General features: G+C 33.3%; 14 protein-coding genes across 14 annotated transcripts; 6 read left to right on the top strand and 8 right to left on the bottom strand.

The window, feature by feature from the left end:
* Window positions 1–467: 467 nt before the first annotated feature.
* On the top strand, window positions 468–1,062 carry NIP7 (ribosome biosynthesis protein NIP7; the record flags this gene model as incomplete). The annotated part of the gene is made up of 1 exon (XM_019186490.1): window positions 468–1,062. The coding sequence occupies one exon, from the start codon at window positions 471–473 to the stop codon at window positions 1,014–1,016; it is 546 nt and encodes a 181-aa protein (XP_019037252.1). The 3' UTR covers window positions 1,017–1,062.
* Window positions 1,063–1,126: 64 nt separating this feature from the next.
* Window positions 1,127–2,959, bottom strand: SRP72 (signal recognition particle subunit SRP72; the record flags this gene model as incomplete). Its single annotated transcript, XM_019185018.1, has 1 exon — window positions 1,127–2,959. One exon carries the CDS (start codon window positions 2,957–2,959, stop codon window positions 1,127–1,129), a length of 1,833 nt encoding a protein of 610 aa, XP_019037251.1.
* A 284-nt stretch (window positions 2,960–3,243) lies between these two features.
* MRH4 (ATP-dependent RNA helicase) lies at window positions 3,244–4,927 on the top strand (the record flags this gene model as incomplete). The annotated part of the gene is made up of 2 exons (XM_019180319.1): window positions 3,244–3,565; window positions 3,626–4,927. The coding sequence occupies 2 exons, from the start codon at window positions 3,244–3,246 to the stop codon at window positions 4,918–4,920; spliced, it is 1,617 nt and encodes a 538-aa protein (XP_019037250.1). The 3' UTR covers window positions 4,921–4,927.
* Window positions 4,928–5,059: 132 nt separating this feature from the next.
* IPL1 (aurora kinase) lies at window positions 5,060–6,331 on the bottom strand (the record flags this gene model as incomplete). Its single annotated transcript, XM_019180318.1, has 3 exons — window positions 5,060–5,886; window positions 5,962–6,153; window positions 6,256–6,331. The coding sequence occupies 3 exons, from the start codon at window positions 6,329–6,331 to the stop codon at window positions 5,060–5,062; spliced, it is 1,095 nt and encodes a 364-aa protein (XP_019037249.1).
* Window positions 6,332–6,771: 440 nt separating this feature from the next.
* On the top strand, window positions 6,772–8,532 carry RKM1 (protein-lysine N-methyltransferase; the record flags this gene model as incomplete). The annotated part of the gene is made up of 1 exon (XM_019185017.1): window positions 6,772–8,532. The coding sequence occupies one exon, from the start codon at window positions 6,772–6,774 to the stop codon at window positions 8,530–8,532; it is 1,761 nt and encodes a 586-aa protein (XP_019037248.1).
* Window positions 8,533–8,737: 205 nt separating this feature from the next.
* On the top strand, window positions 8,738–9,796 carry WICANDRAFT_80200 (uncharacterized protein; the record flags this gene model as incomplete). Its single annotated transcript, XM_019185016.1, has 1 exon — window positions 8,738–9,796. The coding sequence occupies one exon, from the start codon at window positions 8,738–8,740 to the stop codon at window positions 9,794–9,796; it is 1,059 nt and encodes a 352-aa protein (XP_019037247.1).
* A 103-nt stretch (window positions 9,797–9,899) lies between these two features.
* On the bottom strand, window positions 9,900–11,870 carry TYW1 (putative tRNA 4-demethylwyosine synthase; the record flags this gene model as incomplete). The annotated part of the gene is made up of 1 exon (XM_019180519.1): window positions 9,900–11,870. A coding segment is annotated over one exon (1,971 nt), but the record flags the coding sequence as incomplete, so codon positions are not given.
* Window positions 11,871–12,892: 1,022 nt separating this feature from the next.
* ALG2 (GDP-Man:Man(1)GlcNAc(2)-PP-dolichol alpha-1,3-mannosyltransferase) lies at window positions 12,893–14,441 on the top strand (the record flags this gene model as incomplete). The annotated part of the gene is made up of 3 exons (XM_019185856.1): window positions 12,893–12,929; window positions 12,988–14,308; window positions 14,363–14,441. 3 exons carry the CDS (start codon window positions 12,893–12,895, stop codon window positions 14,439–14,441), a joined length of 1,437 nt encoding a protein of 478 aa, XP_019037245.1.
* A 709-nt stretch (window positions 14,442–15,150) lies between these two features.
* Window positions 15,151–15,300, bottom strand: SGF73 (deubiquitination module subunit SGF73; the record flags this gene model as incomplete). Its single annotated transcript, XM_019181016.1, has 1 exon — window positions 15,151–15,300. A coding segment is annotated over one exon (150 nt), but the record flags the coding sequence as incomplete, so codon positions are not given.
* Window positions 15,301–16,251: 951 nt separating this feature from the next.
* On the top strand, window positions 16,252–17,316 carry MET22 (3'(2'),5'-bisphosphate nucleotidase; the record flags this gene model as incomplete). The annotated part of the gene is made up of 1 exon (XM_019182219.1): window positions 16,252–17,316. One exon carries the CDS (start codon window positions 16,252–16,254, stop codon window positions 17,314–17,316), a length of 1,065 nt encoding a protein of 354 aa, XP_019037243.1.
* Window positions 17,317–17,325: 9 nt separating this feature from the next.
* WICANDRAFT_64183 (SDR family oxidoreductase) lies at window positions 17,326–18,021 on the bottom strand (the record flags this gene model as incomplete). Its single annotated transcript, XM_019183687.1, has 1 exon — window positions 17,326–18,021. The coding sequence occupies one exon, from the start codon at window positions 18,019–18,021 to the stop codon at window positions 17,326–17,328; it is 696 nt and encodes a 231-aa protein (XP_019037242.1).
* Window positions 18,022–18,467: 446 nt separating this feature from the next.
* On the bottom strand, window positions 18,468–18,955 carry WICANDRAFT_95294 (uncharacterized protein; the record flags this gene model as incomplete). The annotated part of the gene is made up of 1 exon (XM_019186489.1): window positions 18,468–18,955. A coding segment is annotated over exon 1 (482 nt), but the record flags the coding sequence as incomplete, so codon positions are not given.
* A 200-nt stretch (window positions 18,956–19,155) lies between these two features.
* Window positions 19,156–21,267, bottom strand: FRE7 (putative ferric-chelate reductase; the record flags this gene model as incomplete). The annotated part of the gene is made up of 3 exons (XM_019182104.1): window positions 19,156–19,476; window positions 19,558–20,193; window positions 20,443–21,267. 3 exons carry the CDS (start codon window positions 21,265–21,267, stop codon window positions 19,156–19,158), a joined length of 1,782 nt encoding a protein of 593 aa, XP_019037240.1.
* Window positions 21,268–22,297: 1,030 nt separating this feature from the next.
* Window positions 22,298–22,768, bottom strand: WICANDRAFT_64180 (uncharacterized protein; the record flags this gene model as incomplete). Its single annotated transcript, XM_019183686.1, has 1 exon — window positions 22,298–22,768. One exon carries the CDS (start codon window positions 22,766–22,768, stop codon window positions 22,298–22,300), a length of 471 nt encoding a protein of 156 aa, XP_019037239.1.
* Window positions 22,769–23,795: the final 1,027 nt, after the last annotated feature.

Here is a 23,795-nt window from a genome sequence, read left to right as displayed (position 1 = left end):
CAGTTATTCTCTATCTGATACAAGGTTCCTTCACTAAATGCAAAACTCTTGAATACAAAGATTAAACTGTTTTGAAGTATTGGTTTTCGAAGCATAGCATAGAAAATTTGACATATAAATTTTTTTTCTACTGGTGATTTACCCGGTAATGGAAAATCCAGAATTTATTAATTAAATGTTAGGGAAATCACAGATACTAATGAGTTATGTATTCTCATATCTATCTTAAAAGATGAGATGATTAGAGTGCTTCAAAGGTATACATATAGATGACTATAAAGAAACATATTATAGGCTAACTTAAAGCCGATTACGACCGTTATGAGCTTTATATTACATAACATATTATGTAATTTTCCAAGCGATGAGTTTACCCTGCGCGAAAATTTGCTGTGTGAATTTATATCAAAAAGGCATACAGATCAAAGTACTTTATAGTTGAGCTCCAAGTTCATTAAAGCATTTAAGTCATGAGACCGTTAACTGAAGAGGAGACAAAAGTTGTGTTTGAGAAGCTTGCCAACTACATTGGTAGAAATATTGCTTACCTAGTGGATAATAAAGAAGATCCTCATGTTTTCAGATTACAAAAAGATAGAGTGTATTATGTCTCTGATAAAATTGCAAAATTTGCAACTTCAGTTGCTAGACCAAACTTAATGTCTGTTGGTATCTGTATGGGTAAATTCACAAAGACTGGTAAATTCAAATTACATGTTACTTCCTTATCAATCTTATCCAAATATGCTAAATATAAAATTTGGATCAAACAAAATGGTGAAATGCCATTTTTATATGGTAACCATGTTTTGAAAGCTCATATTGGAAGAATGTCTGATGATATACCTGAACATGCTGGTGTTATAGTGTATTCAATGAGTGATGTCCCATTAGGTTTCGGTGTCAGTGCTAAATCAACTTCAGAAACTAGAAACCAACAACCAACTGCAATTTCAGCATTTAGACAAAGTGATATTGGTGAATATTTGAGAGAAGAAGATACATTATTCACTTGAAGAGAATAGAGAAGTCTTGTATATTAGAAAAAAAAGAATTGTTACGTTTTGTTTTTTTTGGGGATAATCCGTTGTAAGTCATTAAAATATTGTACACTTGTAGATACATATCATTTACCACCTTTCTTTTTTGATTTCTTTTGGGCTGGTTTTGCTTGTTTAGCTTTTGGTGTAGCATTGAAGTTTTCTTCAGTAGTATTATCAGCAACACCACCTTGAGTATCTTTAGTTAACTTCTTTTTACCCTTTTTAGGTCTATATGTGCTTCTGTCTTTCAATGGTAACCATCTTTCAGGGTCTGGTAATTTATTTTCATCAAATGATTTAGGTAATTTCTTATTTTTTCTAACTCTTTTCTTGACAACTTTGTTGGCACTGGATGAGATAACTTGTTGTTTTGATAATCTTTCAACACCTTGTGAAATCAATTCATCAACATTTAGCCCTGCAGTTAATTCTTCCACTGGTTGTAATTTAGATGAATCTGAAGAATCTTGAGACAAGACAATAGAAATCAAATCATCACTTTGATAATTGTTCAACTTATTCAATAGAGTTTTGGATTTTTCAGTCTCAACATTATGAAATTTTAATGCAAGAATCTTTATGAAATCATATTCATCAATATTTGGGAATTCAGACTTGTTTGAATATAACTCATAAATCTCATTAAACAATGCTAATCTTTTCTTGGAACTACCTAATTGATCATAAAGTGATAGTAATGCACTTGAAACACCAGGTAGTAGTTTATCTTTTGGCTCCAAAATTTCCAAAACGGTAGCAGCAGCATCAAGGTTACCAATATTCACATTCAATTGAGCAGCAGCTAATGAAGCTGAAAGTTTTTTTGAGGATTGTGCATACTTGAAGGATTTTTTAGCTTGAGTTTTCAAATCGTCTTGATCCAACAATACGCCAGCTTTAGATAATGATGCCAATGCACTTTTTGTAAAATCATTTAATGACTTGTTGGTTGAGATGTTTTTACCAACTTGAGTTGATAATTTAGCATAGTTTTTGAAAAATTTATTATTTTGTAAAATTGAGAATCTTGGGCTTAGTTTTGTTAAAACATTTGGATAATCCAACTCTTTTAGAACCAAAGATGGGCTCTCTATATTTTTCAATGAAATCAAATTGTTATTCAATACCAAAGTGTTTAAAGAATCAGATAGTTTGGAAAGATCAAATCCAGTTAAAATTTCTTTAGCCTTTTCAAATTCTCCTATTATTTGGTGCACGTATGCTCTTTGTAATCTTATTGGGAAAGTTTCATTCAATTGATCTTCTTCATCAGGATTTGCTTCTTTACATTTATCTTCAGCTATATCCAACAACTCCAATGATTTTGAATAATTCTTCAAGCCTAGGTGTATCAATGCTTCATTAAATATCAAATCATATGTGTCTTCTCTATCTGGTGTCAATGGTAATTTTGAGTTGAATCTATTGAAAACACCAACTTGGTAACCATCCGCCAATATAGCACGTTCATTGACACTCAAATCTAAAACTTCTGGATCTTCATCTTCATCAATAGTTGCATTTATCAGTTCATGGTAGTGACTCAAAGCAGCTTCATAATCACCTGTTCTATACAAGAATTGGGCCTTCAAGTGTAATAAACCTTTGTTTTCATTCACTTTATCACCAAGATCTTCGAAATGTTGAGCTAGTTCCTTATTCAAATTCAATTTGTAATACACGTACAGATTTTCCAATAACAAATCACCAGTATCAGCTTGTGGATAGTTCTTGAACACTTTCAAAGCAGTCAAATATTGATCCAAATTGATTGAAGAAACAATGGTCCATCTAAAGGCTCTCGCATCGTGAGGAGAGCTCTTGAGAATCTCGTAACTGGTGTCAAACACTTCCTGGTGCTCCTCGTTCGCAGAGTGCACTTCCAACTTCTTGAACAACTCGTTCAATGAACTCATTTCAATGGATTTCTATGGCTTTAATAAAGAGCTGATTGTTGATATGATGTCCTTTCCTTCAATTTTTCATCATCGTCGAAGAAAAAAAAACATTTGTCCAGTGCAACACCAAAAGATTTTTTATATGTGAAAAATTTCAATATTTTGACATAAAAAAAGGCGAAACTAATTATTGGGATATTTAAACGCTAAAAATGAGCTTGATACGAAGTGCTGGTGCTATACGGTCGCCATGTTTTCTTGGTGTCTCGAGACTTTTTTCAACGAGCTCGATATCTTACAAAATGAGCACAAGAAAGAGGAAACCTCAAACTAGAAACTCTTTTGAAAGAAAAAAGACATTACAAGTTCCTGTTCGTTTTGAAAGAGAGCGTAAGAGCTCTAGACCGCAATCATCACCAAGAACTAATAACAGAAGATCTGATGAATCTCAGTCTCCAAAGCTTGGATATGGGAGATTCTCAGGTTTGAAAGAGATCAAAACAGAAGATACCAGAAATGCAGAAAACTTGGTCTCTAAGATTGAAACTTTTGATGCCTTGAAACTATTACCTGAAGTTCGTGCTGCTGTTTTGGAGAATATTAGAAAGAAAACCATTTTAAATAGTGATAATTATATTGGCCCAAGTCCAAATAGATTTGAACAAAATTTTGGTCAAGTTGAAGAAAGTTTAACTCCAAATCAAGAAGAGGAACAACTTGTGAATATAAAACCAACACCTATTCAAGTTGCAGCTATAAAAGTTATCTCCCAATATCTAGAAAAACCAGCATTGTCAACATTTGCCATTGCTGCTGAGACTGGGTCAGGTAAAACTTGGGCATATATGGCGCCATTAATTGATGGATTGAAACGTGAAGAACTGGATGAATCATGGGCTAGAACAGCAGATAAGGCAATCATTAGAGCTGTTATTGTGGTTCCAACTCATGAATTAATTGATCAAGTTTATGAACAAACAATAGATGCTCTAGATGCTTTGAACTTGAAGTGTTTCAAGTGGACTTCAGCAACGAAATATGAAGATTTTGTTGATGCTTTAAAGAATAGAATTGACGTGTTGATTGCTACACCTGGTAAACTGAATAGAATCGAAAGCATTAGAATGATCAAAAGACCACAATATGTTTTCTCTAGAACTAGATACATGGTTATTGATGAAGCTGATACTTTAATGGATGCATCATGGATTGATGATACTTGTGATGCTATCAAACGTTTACCTTCAGTGCAAAACTTGGTTTTCTGCACAGCTACAATTCCAAAGGAATTCAACAATACAATGGATAAATTGTTCCCAACTGCTATTAAAATCACCACACCTTCGTTACATAGATTACCAAAGACTATCAAGTTCAGTTTGATTGATGCTAGTGTTCAACCATACCAAGGCTCCAAGATTAAAGCTTTGGCACAAGCTTTATATGCCATCCATCGTGATGGTTCTGAAGAAGGTTATGAAAAAAGATGCATTGTTTTCGTCAATGAAAGAAAAGATATTGAAAAAATAGCTATGAGCTTAAGAGATACATATAATCATGACGTGACCACCTTAACAGGTGAAGATTCACCAGAGGATAGACAATCAAAAGTTGCGGTCTTTATAAATCCCCCAAGAAGGTTAGAAGATATACCTGTTGAAACTGAGGATGATAGTCAAAATGTTGCATTACCAGATTCTAATATCATTTTGAAGAAAGGTACAGGAGCTAAAAAAAGGGAAGGAAGCTTGAAGGTTTTGGTTACTTCTGATTTATTGGCAAGAGGTTTAAATTTTAGTGCTGTTAGAAATGTTATCTTGTATGATGTTCCTAATACTTCAGCTGATCTTTTGCATAGAGCTGGTAGAACTGGAAGAATGAATCAAGCTGGTAGAGTGTTTTTGATCATTGATAGAAAATCAGAACCTTGGGTCAAGAGATTACCAAGTATTGTTAGAGCTCATGGTTTAATTACCTGAAGGATTTAAAAAGGGGAAAAGATATGTACATAGTTTTATAATTTTAATGACGGAAATATATTAATGACTTTTATTAACTTGTTTCGTGATTTCTCAACTTGTTTGGAGATCATAAGGGTATAAAATTGTTCTATTCAAATCATGCAGATATTCTTCTGTGAGGCCATGAACTCTTATTCTTCAATATCCATGGATGGTTTTTAACTTCACTTAATGAAAATCTCTTTTCAGGATCATATTGTAATAACCTTCTTATTAGGTCAGCTGCATCGGTGCTAACAAATGCAGGTATTCTCAAATCAACTTTGGCAATTCTTCTATATGTTGTATCTCTAAATTCTTCTTCAAATGGTGGTTGACCAACTAGTAACTCATAACATAAAACACCTAATGCCCACACATCAACTCTATAATCATGATCTTTAGCTTCAACCATTTCAGGAGGTAAATAATCAAGTGTACCACACATTGTTGATCTTTTAGAGTTTGGCGCATGAACACTCCAACCAAAATCACTAATCTTGATAATGTTATCAAAATCAAGCAAAATGTTTTCAGGTTTAATATCTCTATGAATGATGTTTTTGGAATGTAGGTATGATAAAGCTTCAGCCATTTGGAAAACATAATGAGATGCTGTGATATCATTGAATCTTTTCTTCCTTTTCAAGTATTTGTATAATTCTCCATATATCACATATTCCAAGATTAAATAAACTCGAGACTGATCATGGAAATAGCCATATAATCTCAAAATATTTTCATGTCTCAAATTTGACTGGATTTCAACTTCTCTTCTAAATTGTTTCTCAACTTTATATTCCATCAATTCTTTCTTCTCCATGACTTTCAAAGCACAAACGAATCCAGTTCTTTTATCTTTAACACAATAAACTTTACCAAATTTCCCCTTACCCAATTTTCTTCCGATCTCAAAATCATCCAAAGTGTATTGTCGTAGTGGCACTGATGATTCTTGTAATATGCTTAATGGGGTCGACTTTCTAATGGATGAAGTTCTATCAACTCTTCTATCCGCACTATACCCACTCTCTTGTTTACCAACTTGTGAAGGTCTGCGTATACGATGTGGAGATGCAACGTTAGCAGAAGCTGAAATGGTTGGAGCCATGTATGATGGTTGTTGTTTAGAAGTTGTAGATGATGAAGATGATAGTCTTTGATTGAGTCTTTGGGTATTATTGAGTTGAATCTTTGTCAATGGATTCCTAGCTCTTGAAGTTTGAGGAGGTGCCTGTCTATCCTTGGTTCTCCCTACCTGTTTTCATTATTGTTAGTACTTATAACACAAAGAAATCACAGCTTCTTTTATACTCACTCTTTCCTTCGCATCTTGCTTCTTTGTCAAAGACACTTGTGATAATCTGCTCTCTATCGGCCTCGATGTCATTCTCTGTGTTGAAATTATGTATTTGAGTCTGTGTGTTTTGACACTTTGATTGTTTATCAGATTCAAAAGTAGCTTAAATTTGTGAAATTTTTGTTTTGGTTTTCAGAGCTTTAGAGCGCCCAATCGGGAAAATTGTAAACACCAAAATGCTGCGTGTACCAGATTTTTGCTACCAAATATTAAAACACGTCAAAAACGCGTCTTGAAAACGAGGATTTTTGATTAAAAGATCAAGGAGGATTGAATCTATGCTTGCTTAACTGTATCTATATCTTATGAAAATGTACTAGGTATCTTTGCTATTAAACTTATCAGCAATTCACATACAAATCACCATGGCAACATCACTGAAAGCTGAAAAAAATCTGCCAAAAAAAAAAATCAACTTACGCTATGATGATTGAATCTGGAAAGAACCTTGAGATTAACTTTTTCACACCATGTTGGACTCTGGCATTGATGCTTTACTCAAATGGGGACAATCCCACGGTGCAGTCTTGGATTCTTCAATCAAGTTTGAAAAAACTGAAAATAGGGGTGTTTGTGCCTTTTCTACAAGAGATATAACCTCAACTCCATCTACTCCACAAATCAAGATCCCTCTCGATATTATCTTAAGAAAAGAATTATCGGATGGTTATTTCGGGAAGGGAAAGTTCAAAGATGCTGATAATGTCAATTCTGCTTTGAAATTACTGGTTGCAAAACTCAAGTTTGATAGTGAAAGTACAATAGTTCAAGAGGAAGATCTCAAGGCCAAATTTGCTCCATTCATTGATTTATTACCCGTTGGAAGAGATACCGGCTCTGTATTCTATTGGACATCTGAAGAAGTCTCATTATTGGAAAATACAAACCTTGGTGGTTCCTTAGATGCAAAGATTGATAACATAATAAAAGAATGGTACTCTACAGTGAAATTATTGGACAAGACACCACAGTCTGAACGAGATCTCACATTAATAGAGGAGTATAAAACACTTTCAAAAGATGAGCTTGTTGCAAGAGCGTTAGATGTCAGAAGCTGGACTAGTTTTGGTGCATATTTGTGGTCTTCGATAATATTCACATCAAGAGCATTTCCTCATGATCTTATAGACAGTGAGTGTGAAGCTGGACAGGCTATACTTTTACCAATTCTTGACCTGTTGAACCATGATAACTCTGCCAAAGTTCAATGGAAATTTGATGCTGATGGGTTCTTTTCTTTAACTAATATGGATACAATACAAGAAGGAGATGAAGTCTTCAATAACTATGGTGCAAAGGGTAATGAAGAATTATTAATGGGCTACGGCTTTGCTATAGAAAAGAACAAAGCTGACTCTATTGCATTGAAAGTTAAATTACCAACCCCAGTCGTGAAATCTGCTGTTGAAGTGTTTGGATTCAAGATTCCTAAAATTGAAGACTATACTCAATTTGCATTCAATAACGATAGCAGACCATCTTCTGAGGCAACTGATGATGACATTGAAGATGGTATGATTTTCTTTATAAACTTCCATAATTTGGTACCTGACAATTTGTTATTATTATTCATGTTCCTTGCAAAATCAGGATTTGAATCACATCCAACATTACGTTCTAAATTAGAAGCATTACAAACATTGAGAAGTGCGTTAGAAAGAAAACAGGCATTACTTAAACAATCAATAAACATGTCAGAAGATATTGATCCATCTATTAGTCAAAATGCTAAATTTTATAGAGATGGTCAAAAAGATCTTTACAAGGCTTGTCTTGCCGAGATTAAACATATTGAAAAACAATTGTTACAAGATCACAAAGGTCAATTGACAAACCTCAAAAAGATCTTCAAAAGGGATGAAGCACTTCAAGATATTGTGGAGAAAGCTTTTGGGCTTGAGACTTATGAACAGATACTTGCTGAGGATGTTGCTGATAATGTCTTGTTTTTATGGGTTATTCTCCATGGTTCACTAGATATTGAAAAGTCAGTCGCGCCTGAATATATTATCGAATCTTTCAAAGAAAAGCTCTCAAATACTTTTCAAGATGATCATTTAGAAGCTTTCAGTGCACTAGCTGATTATTTGGCTGGTGAACTTCAAGGTCATGAGATCCAATCACACATTACAGCTAAAAACTTGGTTATTGCAACTGAAGTACTCAAAGAAAATAGTTACACAAGAATCAGCAGTGATGAAATAATCATAGTTGATCCTTTAGAGATATAGTTCACTATATAAAATTGATGATTATCATGGTTTATGCTTGTAATCGCTTCTTTTCTATGTAGGCCGCGAATTTGAAATCTCAAGTTGATGGCAAAGAACTTTTGAGCCATAAATCAAGTACAAATCAAGATTTTGAGATCAGAAAAACAAATCAAAGATACCTGGTTAGTCTATTTCTAGAACTGGATCCTCTTATCTCCATCAAATGTCCCAAAGATTGATCAAAAGACTCTATTCCACGAAATCAAAAGTTGAAGATGCCTTCACAAGGCGTTTAGCAGAACTAGAGAATGAGATTGTGAAGGAAACTGATCCTTTATTAGGATCTCAGCACAAATCGTTAATAGATAAAGATGAACGATTAATCAAGCTATCCAATGAGCTTGACCAAAAGAGGTTTGAGCATCAAAATCAAAAGTTGATTTACGCCTCCAAGATTCCTTCATATGCTGGAAAACAGTCAAGAGATATCGCATTTTCACAACCTTGGACAGGTCAAGAGTCTCAACAGGATTCATCATTGCGGATGTTGGTGGATAAGCATAAGCCATTCAAGGTCAAGTCAGAAGTAAGAAAGCTTGCAAGTGCTAAGGAAACTGTCCTAGATTACAGAATAAACAAGAACGCTGAACCTGAGACCGATGCTGATGGTAAGTTTAGAGAGCTTTACAAGGAAAAATTCACACCTATCGGTTCTTTCGATAAGATCAGAAGTGTTGCTGATGCTCGTATTGAAGAGCATATGAAGCAAGGTGGGTTCAAAAATATACCCAGAGGCAAAAAAATAGAAGGAATAGAGGTGAGTGCTTATGTTGATCGTACTGAGCATCATTTGAACAACATCCTGGTTAATCAAAATGTGGTACCTCCATGGATAGAGAAGCAAGGTGGTGTTAATCTTGAAATTGCAATTTTTAGAAAAGAACTGATTGATAAATGGAAAAGTTATATAACGTCCAACTACAACGAAGATCATAAAAGAATGCAAAAAGATTTCGAAGCTTCTGCTAAGGGAGAATATGAGCACAAGATTAAGAGGCTGAATAGCTCTATAAGGACTTATAATCTTCAAGCACCTATGCCAACACAAAAGTTTTATGCCATACATGAAAAGGAATTTCAAAGATGTTTTGAAGCTGTTGATGTGAAGCAGGTATTAATCGAGCATGAAGAAGAGTTATTGAGAAGAAAGATTAAAAATAGTGCGCAAAATAACCAATCAGCTTCTACATCCTCATTCTTCAGTTTCTGGAATTGGAAGTAAACAATCATGAATATATATATGAACACCTTGTATATGATTTTCGAATGTACAAACCTTAAACAAATAACTATGCAACCACTTCAACAACCTTTTTGTCTTTATTTTTACCCTTCTTTCTAACTCTTGTATCTTCTGGGTTGAAACCAGCACCTTCACTACCCCATAAGGCCCACTCAGGAGTCTTTGCAATATACTCCAATTTATCAAATGGTTTACCACTTTTCAACAATTCAAAGAATTTTGCATAATCAATATGAGTATACCATTCACCATCAACTTTGAATTGGTTTGAACCAATCAAGATACAGCATGAATGTGCATGTTCTGCAGCGATACCATAGCCAAGACCTCTATTGTTTAATTCTTCATTCAAATTTCTAACAAAATTTTGACATTCTTCATAAAATGGAATATTTTGCATTGTCAATGGATTACCATTACCAGATGATGAACCACAGAAAGTTGCACCTTTGATTTCGATTAAAGCTGGACGAGCTCTTTCCACTAAATCAGCATATCCTGAAACTTCCTCCATGTTGAAACCTTTAACTAATGTTAATCTGAAAACTGTTCTTTGATGAGATTGACTTGTACGCAAGATATCTAAACATCTGATTAATCTTTCCCAATAATCTTTGAACAATGGTCTATCAACTTTTTTCAATTCAGATTTAGTTGGGGCATCAATTGAAACATATAATTGTGTAACTTTTGATAAAGCTTCCAATTGATCTGGATGTTGAGCGTTACAAACCAAGAAACTTGAAATTTCCTTTTCATGCAACATTCCAACGAAATCATTGATATAAGGATAGAAGATAGGTTCACCAACTAATGATAGAGCACAATGACGAACTCTAAAAGCTTCAGCAAATCTTTCAGCAACAACACCTGGAACACCTCTCATTTGTTTGATCTTGGAATAATGACCTTGTAAAGCACCATTCAAAATAACATCTGGTTGGTCAACTTGCCATCTCCAATTTGTACCAACAGGGTTTGTACCATGTCTCCAACAGAAAACACATTTGTTTGAACATGATAGGGAAGGTGTAGTTTCCATACATAAATGAGATCTGATACCATAAAATGCAAATTTATAACATGAACCACGACCACGTAATGCAGATTTAGTCCATCTGCAAATTTTAACACCTGAATGAGAACCCACAATTGTATAACCTTGTTTAGTCAAACTGTTATAAGTTGGTGAATTTTTGGCAACCATGGCTTTAATTTCATTTGTGTTTGATTTTTCATTAGATGACTTCATAATTTTACCCATATCTTCAACATCAACTAATGTGTCTTCACTTTCACCTGAACTACTTCCTTCTTCTGAGCCTTCATTATCTGAATCATCTTCTGCATCTGAATCCTTATATTCATACAAGATTGGATCGTCATCTTTTAAGGCATCAACAAACATTTCAATCCATTCATTTATTTTTAAATCACCACCAGTCTTAATACAAATTTCACCAACTGGGAAAATTCTTCTAGCACCTAATTTACCTAACCAATAATCAGTTCTTTTGGCTTGATAACAGAATTTTTCGGGCCATGATTCTAAATCACCTAAACCTAAAACAGTGAACCCTAATAATTTTTTCAATGGATACTTATCAACTCTAAAATCTTGATAAGTATCTTCTAAAGTTTGCAAGAAATAATCAATTGGAGAGTCAACATCATATGAAGGTAAAACAAGACAATATATCAAATTGTCTAATTTAGGAGTATTTGTGAAATAATCATCTAGGTCGGTTAAATCATCCAAGTTTAATAATTGAGGCTTATTCTTTAATTGATCAACCATTGATAATGCGTTGTACAAGTTTTTAGCTGATCTTTCTGAAGAACCTGTCAATGATGTGTAAAAAATGATAATGTTCGAATCTAATAATGAAGTATTAGCTTGAGTCATTGAAGTTGGGGGAGCTTTTTGCTTTGATTGTAAACCTTTTGATTTGATCAGCTTTGGAACTCTTTTAACTTTTGGGGCGTTTATAGTCCTCGCAGTAGCTGTATTGGTTGTTGGTTTTTTAGCAAAAGCAGTAGTGAAATCAACAGCAATATCTTCATTAGCATCTGGTTTTGATTTTTGACCAAATCCTTTCTTTAATTTTAATCCAGATAAGGTTTTTTTGGTTTCTTTCTTCTTGTCTTTACAAGTACAAGCAGCTCCACATCCACCTTTTTTGTTATGTTTGTGTTTATGTTCATGTTTCTCCGTCTCAACTTGTTCAACAGTAGTAGCAGCTTGTTCGCCAACTCTTCTAATAAATAAAAAGTAAACCACTGAAACGAATAATGCAATTGTGATTCTTCCTCCAGATACTAGATATGCAACCACTGCACCTGACACGACCAAAGTGGTGGGTATTTTGAAGTTCTCCATTGTATCTCGTCACCAAATCACCAAACTCAGAACAAAAAAGATTCTAATAAACCAAGTTTAAATACTTGATTCCTGGAAATCCAATTTCAATGACAAATTGTTTACTTCTCATTCGCTTCGAAATTTTTTTTTTTGGTGCTTCTTTTTTTCGCGAAAAAGAAAGAAAAGTGCGGTCTGTACCGGATTTTGGGCGATGAGATGGTTGTTTTGTGGGTTTTATGGCAAGTTTTGTTAGTAAATGGTATTTTATTATGTGATTAATGGAATTTGATGAGTTACTTTGACTATGTAGGTTGTTTTCTAATGTATGTTTACTTACAATTTTAACACGTTCTGAAGGTCTTGAGACAAAAAGCCCTATTTCTACAATTCATTGAAATTCATGATAACTCAGTCAATATTGGAGCTATGACGCTCTAATAAAGTGGGAAATAATCCTTGTCGGTTCCTATACTCATAAATATGGTTTTTACCCATCACTTCCTATCTTATTCTCCCACAATCTCCCACTCCATTCAAATTCCCACAGAATCTGTCAAATTTCGCTGGGCAAAACACGTTGTCAATTTTCATCAAAAGACCAAAAAAATCAACTTGAATGAAAACACACCTTTTAAAAACAGCAGAAATTCCAGTCTTTTTGTCATTTTTTTTGGTCTCTCTTATCTTTTGGTTCCAATTAGTCGTCAGACATTATGAGAATTGCATTTATTCACCCAGATCTGGGTATTGGTGAGTAGAAAAGATATAAGGATTCTTGGGAATGTAGTACTAATATCTCTATGAAAAGGTGGGGCTGAAAGATTAGTTGTTGATGCTGCTCTAGGTTTACAAAATGAAGGTCATAAAGTTCAAATATTCACATCTCACTGTGATAAGTCTCATTGTTTCGAAGAAGTTAAAAATGAGACTTTGAAGACTAAAGTTTATGGTGATTTCTTACCAACTAATTTCTTACAAAAATTCAAAATTTTATTTGCATGTTTAAGACAACTGTTTTTAGTTATTATGTTGGTTATATCTGGTGAAATTTCTGAATATGATTATTTCATTGTGGACCAATTGAGTATATGCTTACCAATCTTACATCTTTTCCAAGAAAAACGTTCCAAAACATTATTCTATTGTCATTTCCCAGATCAATTATTAGCTAAACGTACTGGATTGATCAGAAAGATTTATAGATTACCATTTGATTTGATTGAACAATTCACAATGAGTACAGCTGATAGTATTGTTGTTAATTCAGGTTTCACTAAAACTGTTTATGACAAGACTTTCACAATGATTAAAGATTTCAATGTTCCTGATGTTATTTATCCATGTGTTGATTTATCAAAAGAAACAATCACTAAAGAAACCCAAGATGTTTTCAATGATATAGTTGGTGAAAAGACTGAATATTTCCTAAGTATTAATAGATTTGAAAAAAAGAAAAATATTGAATTGGCTATTAAATCTTACAAGAAATTTCTTGAAAAAAATTCAAATTCTCAAGTTAAATTAATCGTTGCAGGTGGATATGACCATAAAGTTGAAGAAAATAAACAATATTTAGCACATTTAGAAAAATTATCTGCAGATTTAAACCTTGAAACATTAACAATTTTCAATAATGAATATTCAAAATACTCCAATCTATCCAAAAATTATAATATAATCTTTTTACCATCAATTTCATCAAATCTAAAAGAATTATTGTTATCACAAACAAAATTGTTAATTTATACCCCATCATTTGAACATTTTGGTATTGTTCCATTGGAAGCTATGAAATTTGGAGTTCCAGTAATAGCAGTTAATAACGGAGGTCCTATTGAATCTATAATCTCTATTGATGAGAATCCTGAATTAGGAACAGGTTGGTTAGAACCAAGTGATCCAATCACATGGAGTGAGAAATTATCAAAATCTTTGGAGATCCCTAAATCAAAATTAATTAAAAATGGTTCAATTCAATTAAATTCAAAATTTTCATTAAAAGTGATGACTGAATCTTTTGAAAAAAATATGTTGAAAACTTTGAAAAAACCAAGAGAAAAATATACTTGGGAAACTGGAATGATGTTGTGGAAATTACCAGTTTTTTTCATATTGAGAAAATATTTTGGGTTAGAACCAATATTGGTTTGGGGTTTAACTTCAATCACATTTTTACCTCCAAGTATGTTTCAATTTGTTGCACTTGTTGCTCTTGTTGGGTTTTATAAATTGAGACCTGATTATTTCCAATATTACACTTGAAATCTACAATATTTGAAGAAAACTAATAAATAAAACAAAAAACATTAAAGAAAACACACACTGAAAATCGTAGAACTAAACCCAAAGAAAAAAAATCATAACAAGGAGGGGGGAGATGGAAATCATTAACAAATAATACAAGAGCCTATTGTTTCTGTTGCTGTTGAGCAGCTTGTATCTGCTGTGCTCTAGCTGCAGCTGCAGCTTGTTGTTGAGCCAAAAGTTGATTTCTATTTTGCAACATTGCAGCTTGTTGTTGTGGAGTGGCAGTTTGACTTTGAGACCCACCAGCACCAGTACCAGAAGATACAGTTTGTCCAGCTTGTTGTTGTTGTTGAATATTATTCTTATTCAGCATTATTCTTTGAGGAGCTCTAACTAAAAACAGATGTTCATTTGAGCGATCAACATCTAATAATGCAGTACGACCATTAATACCACCAACCCCATTACTATTTGTTATTCTTGGTAATATAGCACCTGCAAACATTTCTCTCATTCTCAAGAAATTTGAACGGATCCTTGTAGGTACTAAATTTTTACGTTCTAGAGGTAATGGGAAACTTCTTGTAACACCAGCTAGAACCTGTTGAGTTTCTTCATCAGAATCTAAAGTTGTTGATCCACCATGAATCAATTCATCTTTTTCAGCTTGAGCTTTTGCAGCTTGACCAGCTATCTTGACTTGATTCTTGTGTTGATAAGCTGCTAATAATGTATCATAAGAAGCTGAACGACCTGGAACAGCTCTTTTAGCACCCATTGAATGTGTTTTACAAGTTAATGACCTAGCACAAAATCCTCCATTTGGTAACGCAACACCACATTGTTTCTCCACATCAACAGGACCTTTTTGCTTTGCAGTTGATTTCTTTTTAGGTTTTGATGTTGTATTTGATTCTTTTTTACTTTTTTTAGTCTTTGGACCACCTCCTCCAGGTCCAGGCGTTGGTGTATCTGTCTCAGCAGGAGTTTGATCTCTTGTATCTTGTAGTTTCCGTTTCTTAGTATTTGTACTCTTTGGAGTTGGTGCATCTGTTGAAGTCATTTGTTGTTGTTGTTGTTGCTGCTGTTGCTGTTGTTGTTGTTGTTGTAATTGTTGTTGTTTCTGTTGTTCTTGCTCCTTTCTTTGTTTCATCTGCAAACAACTCTTGATATGTTTTGGTAAATGATGTACTAGTATTGGTCTATTGCAAATATTACAAACTCTATAATTTATAACAGTATTTAAAGGTTGTTCCAGGTTTAAATTATTCTTCAAGTGTGTATCTTCAATTGGAATTTCATTCAAAGTCTCTAGATATTGACCTAAATCTTTCCAAACTATTGGTGTTTCTGGAGAGGTTGGGTTTGAATTATTTAGTGTGTTTTGTTTCAAGCCTTTTATCTTTGAATCAGGACCAAAATTTTGTGAATTAATAGCCAGTATTGAGTCTGAACCAGATGTCATAATCTTTCACAGGTAAAGAGTGATAAAAAGATAGAGAAAAAAGGCTTCAAAAAGAGGTTTTTTCTTGTGGTTGGTGGATAGACTATCTTATGCACTATCCTTCCAGTCTCCTCCTTGGTAAATGGTTATCCTGTTGTTGTTTAATGGCTGGTTTCTTGATAACTTCTCGCTATTAATTTGATCAAGTTGTTCATTGTTTTTGTCCATTCCAAAAATGAATTCGCGAATTAAAATTGATTACGTAACATTTATCAACAGCCACAGTTTTGCTCATCCACGTCGAGGCTAGTGAAGAGAATTGGGAAAAGTGAAATAAACAGTGTAAAGAATTAAATCAATTCCAACTCAATTAAGCAGAAAATGGTTTATGAAAAAGAAGCTCACATCGCAAGAATCGCAGTGCAAAAGGCTGCTTTGCTCACACGCTCAATCTCTTCTCAAATCCTTCAAAATAAATCATCTTCAACTATAACTAAATTAGACAAGTCCCCAGTGACAATTGGTGATTTTTCAGCTCAAGCAATCATTATAAATGCCATAAAGGCAAATTTCCCATCGGATGAAATCATTGGTGAAGAAGACTCGAATGATTTGAAGGAAAATCCATCATTAGCTTCAAAAATATCGGATGCCTTACAAGCAAATGATGTTGAATTTAATAAAATTGGTTATACTAATGTTTCATTAGGTTCAAAATTCGAGTCAGTGGAACAAATAAGTTCAATCATTGACCAAGGGAATTCTCAAGGTGGTAATAAAGGTAGGTTTTGGGCATTGGATCCAATTGATGGTACTAAAGGGTTTTTAAGAGGTGATCAATATGCTGTTTGTCTTGCACTGATTGAAGATGGTATTGTTAAATTAGGTGTTATCGGTTGTCCAAACTTACCTGATAATTTCGAATCACCAAATTATAAAGGTGGGTTATTCACTGCTGTTAAAGGTCAAGGCTCTTGGTATTCAAAATTATATGATCATAAAGTTGATCAAGATTTTACAAAAGATTTGAAAATTTCAATGAAGAATGAATTGGCCTCATCATCTGAAATCAAAGTTTGTGAAGGTGTTGAAAAAGGTCATAGTTCTCATGATGATCAATTGAAAATTAAACAATATTTAGGAATCCCTGTTGATCAAACATTGAATTTGGATTCACAAGTTAAATATTGTGCATTATCAAAAGGTTCAGCTGAATTGTATTTAAGATTACCAGTTAGTGCTTCATATCAAGAGAAAATATGGGATCATGCTGCTGGTAACATTTTGATTACTGAAAGTGGTGGTATTGTTACAGATATGACTGGTAAAACATTAAATTTTGGTGAAGGTAGAATTCTACATAGTTCTGGTGTTATTGCAGGTTCAAAACAATTCCAAGGTAAAGTTATTGAAGCTATAAAAGAAACAATTTTGAAGAAAAATTAGATACGTCCTCTATAACTTTTCAATAAATTCATCAAATGAAAATTCACCATTGATTAAAGGGATGGTTTTCTTGATCGTTTTATCATTTTGTAATGCATCAAAAGCAAATTGTGCGACATCTTGTCTTGTTACTTTAATACCCAAATAATCATTTGCAAAATCATATCGATTTAAACTGAAATCATAAGCATCTTGACTCTCTCTTAATTTCCCAGTGGCTTCCTCATCAACTAATGGAACTGGTTCCAATATTGTCCAATCTAAATCTGTTTTGGCCAAATATTTATCAACAGCCCGCTTAGCTGCATAATAAACTTTTATAACATCAACATTATACCAAAAGTCTCTATTATGAGCATTGATTGAACTAATGATGATGAACCTTTTAACATTTGAAACTTCAGATGCCTCAATCACTTTAAAAGCTCCATCAAGGTCAACCATTGCAATATCTTCATATTTATCAAACGCAGAAGCTCCAGCAGTGAATATGACTGTATCAAACCCATTAAACAATCTCTCAATTTCATCAACTGTTGAATTGAATGAAAATTCTTGTAATCTTATTGATGAATCAAATATAGACATTGCCTTTTCAACATTACGAACAAATCCAGTAACTGAGACGTTGTTGTTAATGGAAAGAATTTTAGTGATAAGTTGACCAATTTGGCCTGTTGCACCAATGACTGCGACTTTTGACATTTTGAAAGATGGATAATGGAATGGACTGAAAGTTGAGATTCCATGAGAACTTTCCCTACATTTTATACTTGAAAGCTTTAATTAAACTCTTGGAATAGAAGTTCAAAGAATACTTCTTGTTGATGCTTTATTTCTAAGCACTTTATACATTTCTCCGATTAAAACCGAAGACATATACTGGGCCTTATACTACAATTAATAATCAGTACAGCCAAATTCATCACGTTCATAAACAATCTTCAATCACTTTCTCAATTGGAGTATCACCTTGGACCAATGGTAGTGTTTTTCTAATGGTTTTATCGTTTTTTAAGGACAACGTAATGGCTTTAGCCACATCTTTTCTAGGCACTTTCAAAGCGTAATAATTCTCTTTGAAATCAAAATCCTCATATGCACTTTGATAAGCTTCTTTAGGGATCTTAATCTTACCGGTCCCATCTTCATCAACTAATGGACCAGGTTCCACTATAGTATAATCCAACATACTTCTTTCTAAAACCTTGTCAATTGTTCTCTTTGCAGTATAATAAACACGAGTATAGTCATTATCATACCAAAAATCACGATCACTAGCTGCAATTGAAGAGATGAATACAACTCTTTTAACACCAGCTTGTTCACAAGCTTCAATGATCTTCATTGCACCATCTAACTCAATTTGAATAACATCAGTATGTTTAGATAAATCAGCAACACCAGCTGCAAATACAACTGAGTCGAAATCTTTTAGGAAAAGGGCAATTTTGGAAACAGAAGTGCTCTCTAAAGGGAACGTTTCAAAATTTATATTGGCAAATTGTTCAATTGTTCTAGCTTTTGCTGGATTTCTCACTAGCCCTGTAACATCAAACCCTGCATTTGTTAATGATTGGACAACTAATGAGCCAGTTTTACCTGTGGCTCCGATTACTGCAACTTTGGACATATCTGGTTATTCACTAAAGAGTGGCAAGAAAAATAAATTGATTCAAATTAGTTCTTTATATATACTTTGTGGGTATAATCGATCATCCGATTTTTCAGGTTAAAATCTTTTCTTTGTCTTTATGTTTGCTAAAACCAGGTCTTGATCCGCGAATCTCCATTATGTGTCAAAAAAAGTACTACAAAAAAATAAAGTATGAATATTTATCACCATCCAAAATTCTCACTATGTAGATACAATTCATCAATTTCTCCCTTTATAACTTTTCTTTGTAATTGTGAAACAGCATTACCTACATCACATTGTAAAGATTGAGTACCTGACACAATAACACAATTCTTGGATAATAATTCCACTTGTTGTAAATATGAAGACATTGATGGTTTTTGTCCTTTATGAATAGTTATAAAATGATGTAAATTTGATATTGAAATTTTTTCTTCGATTGATTTCAAATCATCTGTTGATGATGATGAGTCCGTATTTTCTAAAACTTCTTGTTTATTATGAACAATCTTTGGTTGGATCTCTTGAGAATTTGTTATAAATATTTCAAATTTGAAATTTTTCAATAATCCATAATCAAATTCAATAATTTGATTCAAGACATTAATCAATTCTTCTTGAATCCATTCAATAGATTCATTATTTTTAATAATCCATTTAAATTCAAACTGTTGGGTCATATTTGTCAATTTATCTAAATTATCCACAATATATTCAACAAATGGCCATGTAACTGTAACTCCTGAACCTGAAGAAACCATCAAGACTTTATCAAATGATAAAACATCACGATTTATACCACCATAAGGACCATCAATATATAAGTTCAATTGTTTTCCAGCCTTTTCATCATCATCTTCAATCAAATTATAAATTTTCTTGGTCAACCCATTATGAGGTTTAACAATTAATTTTATATGAGATTTTGAATCTTGTTTAGGAATTGATAATATCGAAAAAGGATGATTATCCAAAGTTGAAAGCCCATAAACAAATCTAATAAATAAATGTTGACCAGGTTTCCAATTCAATTCATATGGAGTCTCCACTTTTATAATAATTTGGAAATTCCCATTACTTAATCTTGATAATTCACCTTTTTTAGCCTTGAAAACATATTGATTTGGTTTGAAAAAACTTGTTTTAACTAAAGCTCTATAAATCATTTGAAACCCCCAAAATCCTAATGTGCCCCACATGTATTGTTCAGCATCTAATTCTGTTGATCCACGTACATTCTATGAATGACAGATTACGTGTCACTAGGCCAACGGCCAATAAGATCACAGAATATAATTGATGAGCTGGCTACTGTCGGTGAGTCTATATAAGTCCACTGGTCTTCCTCTTACTCTTATACTTCCTATTGTTTATATAGATATATCTTTATCCTTATTATACATGATCAATCACCACTATTACATAATACGCTAGGTCCTATTCATCCCATCACCCTGTCTCTTAGAATTAACAAATTCACCATAAACATGCCATGTTAATAAGGCAAAATAAGCAATTCCCAAGATCCAATGCGCATGTAACCAAACTTCATAACATAATTTTCTTGAAAATCTTGTACTTAATAAACATAATAAACCTAAAACGATTTGAGCTGGGATACCATTTTGATATAAATTATCACTTTTAAAAGTTTTAGATAAATTTGAAGCACCACCTTCACGAACAGGTTGGACTAAAAAAGGGATAGTATGGACTAAACTTAGGAATAAACAACCCCAACCTAAAGCTTGATGATAAATATTTAATTTTTCATAACTTATACCAGTCATTGCACTTATGAAATTTGTTTTCCCACTAAGGATGAATATGAATGGAGTCATACCCATACACATCAACCCGGCACGGACTGATAGTGGAGGTGATCCAAACCCTCGACATGCTCTATACCAAAAATGTGGAATGAAACAATAACATAGGACAAATAAAGTTGATGATATCAAGATTATTAATGTTCCAATTGATGCTGGTAATCCTGTTATTCTTGATAATATTATTGGTAACTTTTTATATGAAATCAATCTTGTTATACCGATAAATTTATTCAAACTTGATAAATTATATTTCCCTCCTCCAATTTTTGTATTTCTATAAGAATAATCATTAAAAGTAAACCAAATTTTCTTAATAATCATTAAAAAGATCAAAACAGCACCAAAATATAAAACATAATACCCATAATTCTTCTGATATGCCCAAGCATTCACACCTGATTGTGAAATGGTTTTCAATTTAGTATATTCTGGATCATCTTTATCAGCAAGACAATCAAGACCTTTATAAATGACAGTCATTATGATATTAACGAACGACAATGACGAGCGCTTGGCAAATCAAACCTTGCCAGATCTGATTGGATCTTGAGGAAATCAATGTTTTTTTATAATGTAGTAAATGCTCATTTTCATTTGAAAGTAATGAATTCTGTATGGTTGGTAAATTAATTTGCTCATGAAAATTTGCTCATGTATTTCATTCTGTCCATTCTTTCCAGTTCTTGATTTAGAAGTTTGAAACGTTGGGAATCTATGCTTAGACTGTATGGCTTATTGTACCAGAGTTTGTTCATGGGAAAGAGCCTATTGTCAAAGATCTGATTTGTTGCTGGATATTCTCTCGGTGGAGTTTACGAATTCAACGTTTTCAGCTCATTGGACATTTCTTCAATCAAGCGGTTGATTAGGAGTTGAGTAATGATGAAAATATCTGGAATCTAGTAGACTCTAGCTTCATGATATTTTCAAGGTGCTCTTGAAGTTGTTTTGTATACTTCAAATGGACGATTCGAAGAAGTTGAGATTAATATTGATCTTTGATCAGAGTTTATAATGTGGTCACGTGACAAAACATCAATATAAAGTATTAGCCAATCACCTAGCTAATATTTATGATCTGTATAATATATGTATAATATATCTTACCATGGTATCATTGATGCGAGTGTTATTGATATAAGTTTAAATAGATTTAATCGGTAGCTTCCATGCTTCATCACGTCCATATTGAAGCTGTGGAACCGATTCGTTCTATGTAGGTTTCAAGTTCTCTTTCTTTGCTCCTCTCTCGACGTGATGATATTTGGATCTTTAGATTTATATTCATAAGATTTAAATTTGATTAGATTGTATAGATTAGATATGGACACCAGCTCACACAGCTTAACAGAAATCAATCACAACATCGACCAACTTGTTTATTCGTGAATTAATGACATATTAACTTTGTAGTAACAATCATCCAGGGACTTACCATGATGTGGAAATATAGCAGCAATCTGCGTTAACCAGCACACACATAACTTGTCACAGCACTTAAAGGTTCCACTCAATGGGAACCCTTCACAAAGACACCGTTTGCACCTGGAACTCTACGAATTCCTGATTTCTTATCCTCATCAATTCCAACACGATAAGCATCGTTGACCAGATTGTTGTGAACATATTCAAGATTGACCTCATGATTTGGGGTTCCACATTCTGTGTTAACATTAGCAACAGCAGCCATGGCTCTGTAATGAGCACTTTTATTGAAGACCAATCCGATCGAGCTGAACTTAGCTTCAGCAGTCTCCAGGTCAACAGATAAGGCAACGATTCGATTCATTTTGTCATAAGTAGCTATTGATTGATCAAGACTCTCATCGCCCCAGAAAATAACAGGTGCAACTATTGTGTCAGTTCTCCATATGAACCCCCGAATCCAGGCAAATGCAGCAGCTTCACACTCTTCATCTGTAGCTCCGAGCACTAGAGCAAATAATAAAGTGAAAGAGAATAGTAATGTTTTCCAGGTCATCAGCGTTTTTGGAAGTATTGAATCCAGGGGTACATTATAGGCTTACAATAGATCGCGATTTTAAATTTTATAGATGAAAAAGAGGTTAACACCCAAATTTTTATATCATGAGACATTGAAAAGAGCACATGGAAAGATTTCTTTCAGTGTTAATGTAGCTATTATGACCTGGACAGTGGTAAATGTGCTAATATTTGTGGCAAGTTACAACTAGAGTGATTGGGATCAGTATGACTAGACCATGACTATAATATGGGGTTTAGAATGAAAACTATATTTATGTAGGTTACTAAGCTAGCTGGCAATATTTAAATAAATTTAGTGCATGCTTATATTGTTTCTACCAGTAATAACTAATCAGCCATGCTTTACAATAATTCATAATTATATGTGTTTAATTATGCCATTTTTTAATTTTATCATGTCAATAATTATTAGCTAGCTAGTGTCGACGGCCGCCGGCACTAAGCGCCTTTTCGACAGTATAACCATGAAAAGCATAATAAATTATACAGTACCCAGACGTAATTAGTTAAATATCGACTGATCAATATATTATAATTAATAATATATTAATTCAGGCGCTAGCTATAGTACGTAATTAATGTTATAAATATATATATATAATTAATTTTCTAGACGCGTGGTGGAGAATGGGTTTTCTCGGTTGGCTGAGAAGGATATTATAAGGAAGCCTGAATTCCAACATAGCGAGAAGCCTACAATCCAAGCGGTTCGTGCGTAATTAATGCATTCCTCATCAAAGTTCATCAAATTATAATATCAACTAAAAAAAAAAAAAAATAGATAATTTATAAATTATATTATCAGCTATAAAATATATTATATTATATATTATATTATCTAGCTGCAAATTAGTGTACTTGAATAACGCTGCTAGTTAATGAAAATGACATGAATTAATTCGAGACGTCGTGGTATTAGGCGCTAGACGTGGGCCTGGCCGCTGGCGTCGACACATAGGCGGCCCAACGCCCCATAGTTAATTATATATATTTATTCATAA

This window comes from Wickerhamomyces anomalus (genome assembly GCF_001661255.1).
Source record: "Wickerhamomyces anomalus NRRL Y-366-8 unplaced genomic scaffold WICANscaffold_5, whole genome shotgun sequence".
Classification (NCBI taxonomy): domain Eukaryota; kingdom Fungi; phylum Ascomycota; class Saccharomycetes; order Phaffomycetales; family Wickerhamomycetaceae; genus Hansenula; species Hansenula anomala.
This window is presented reverse-complemented; position numbering and strand designations above follow the sequence as displayed.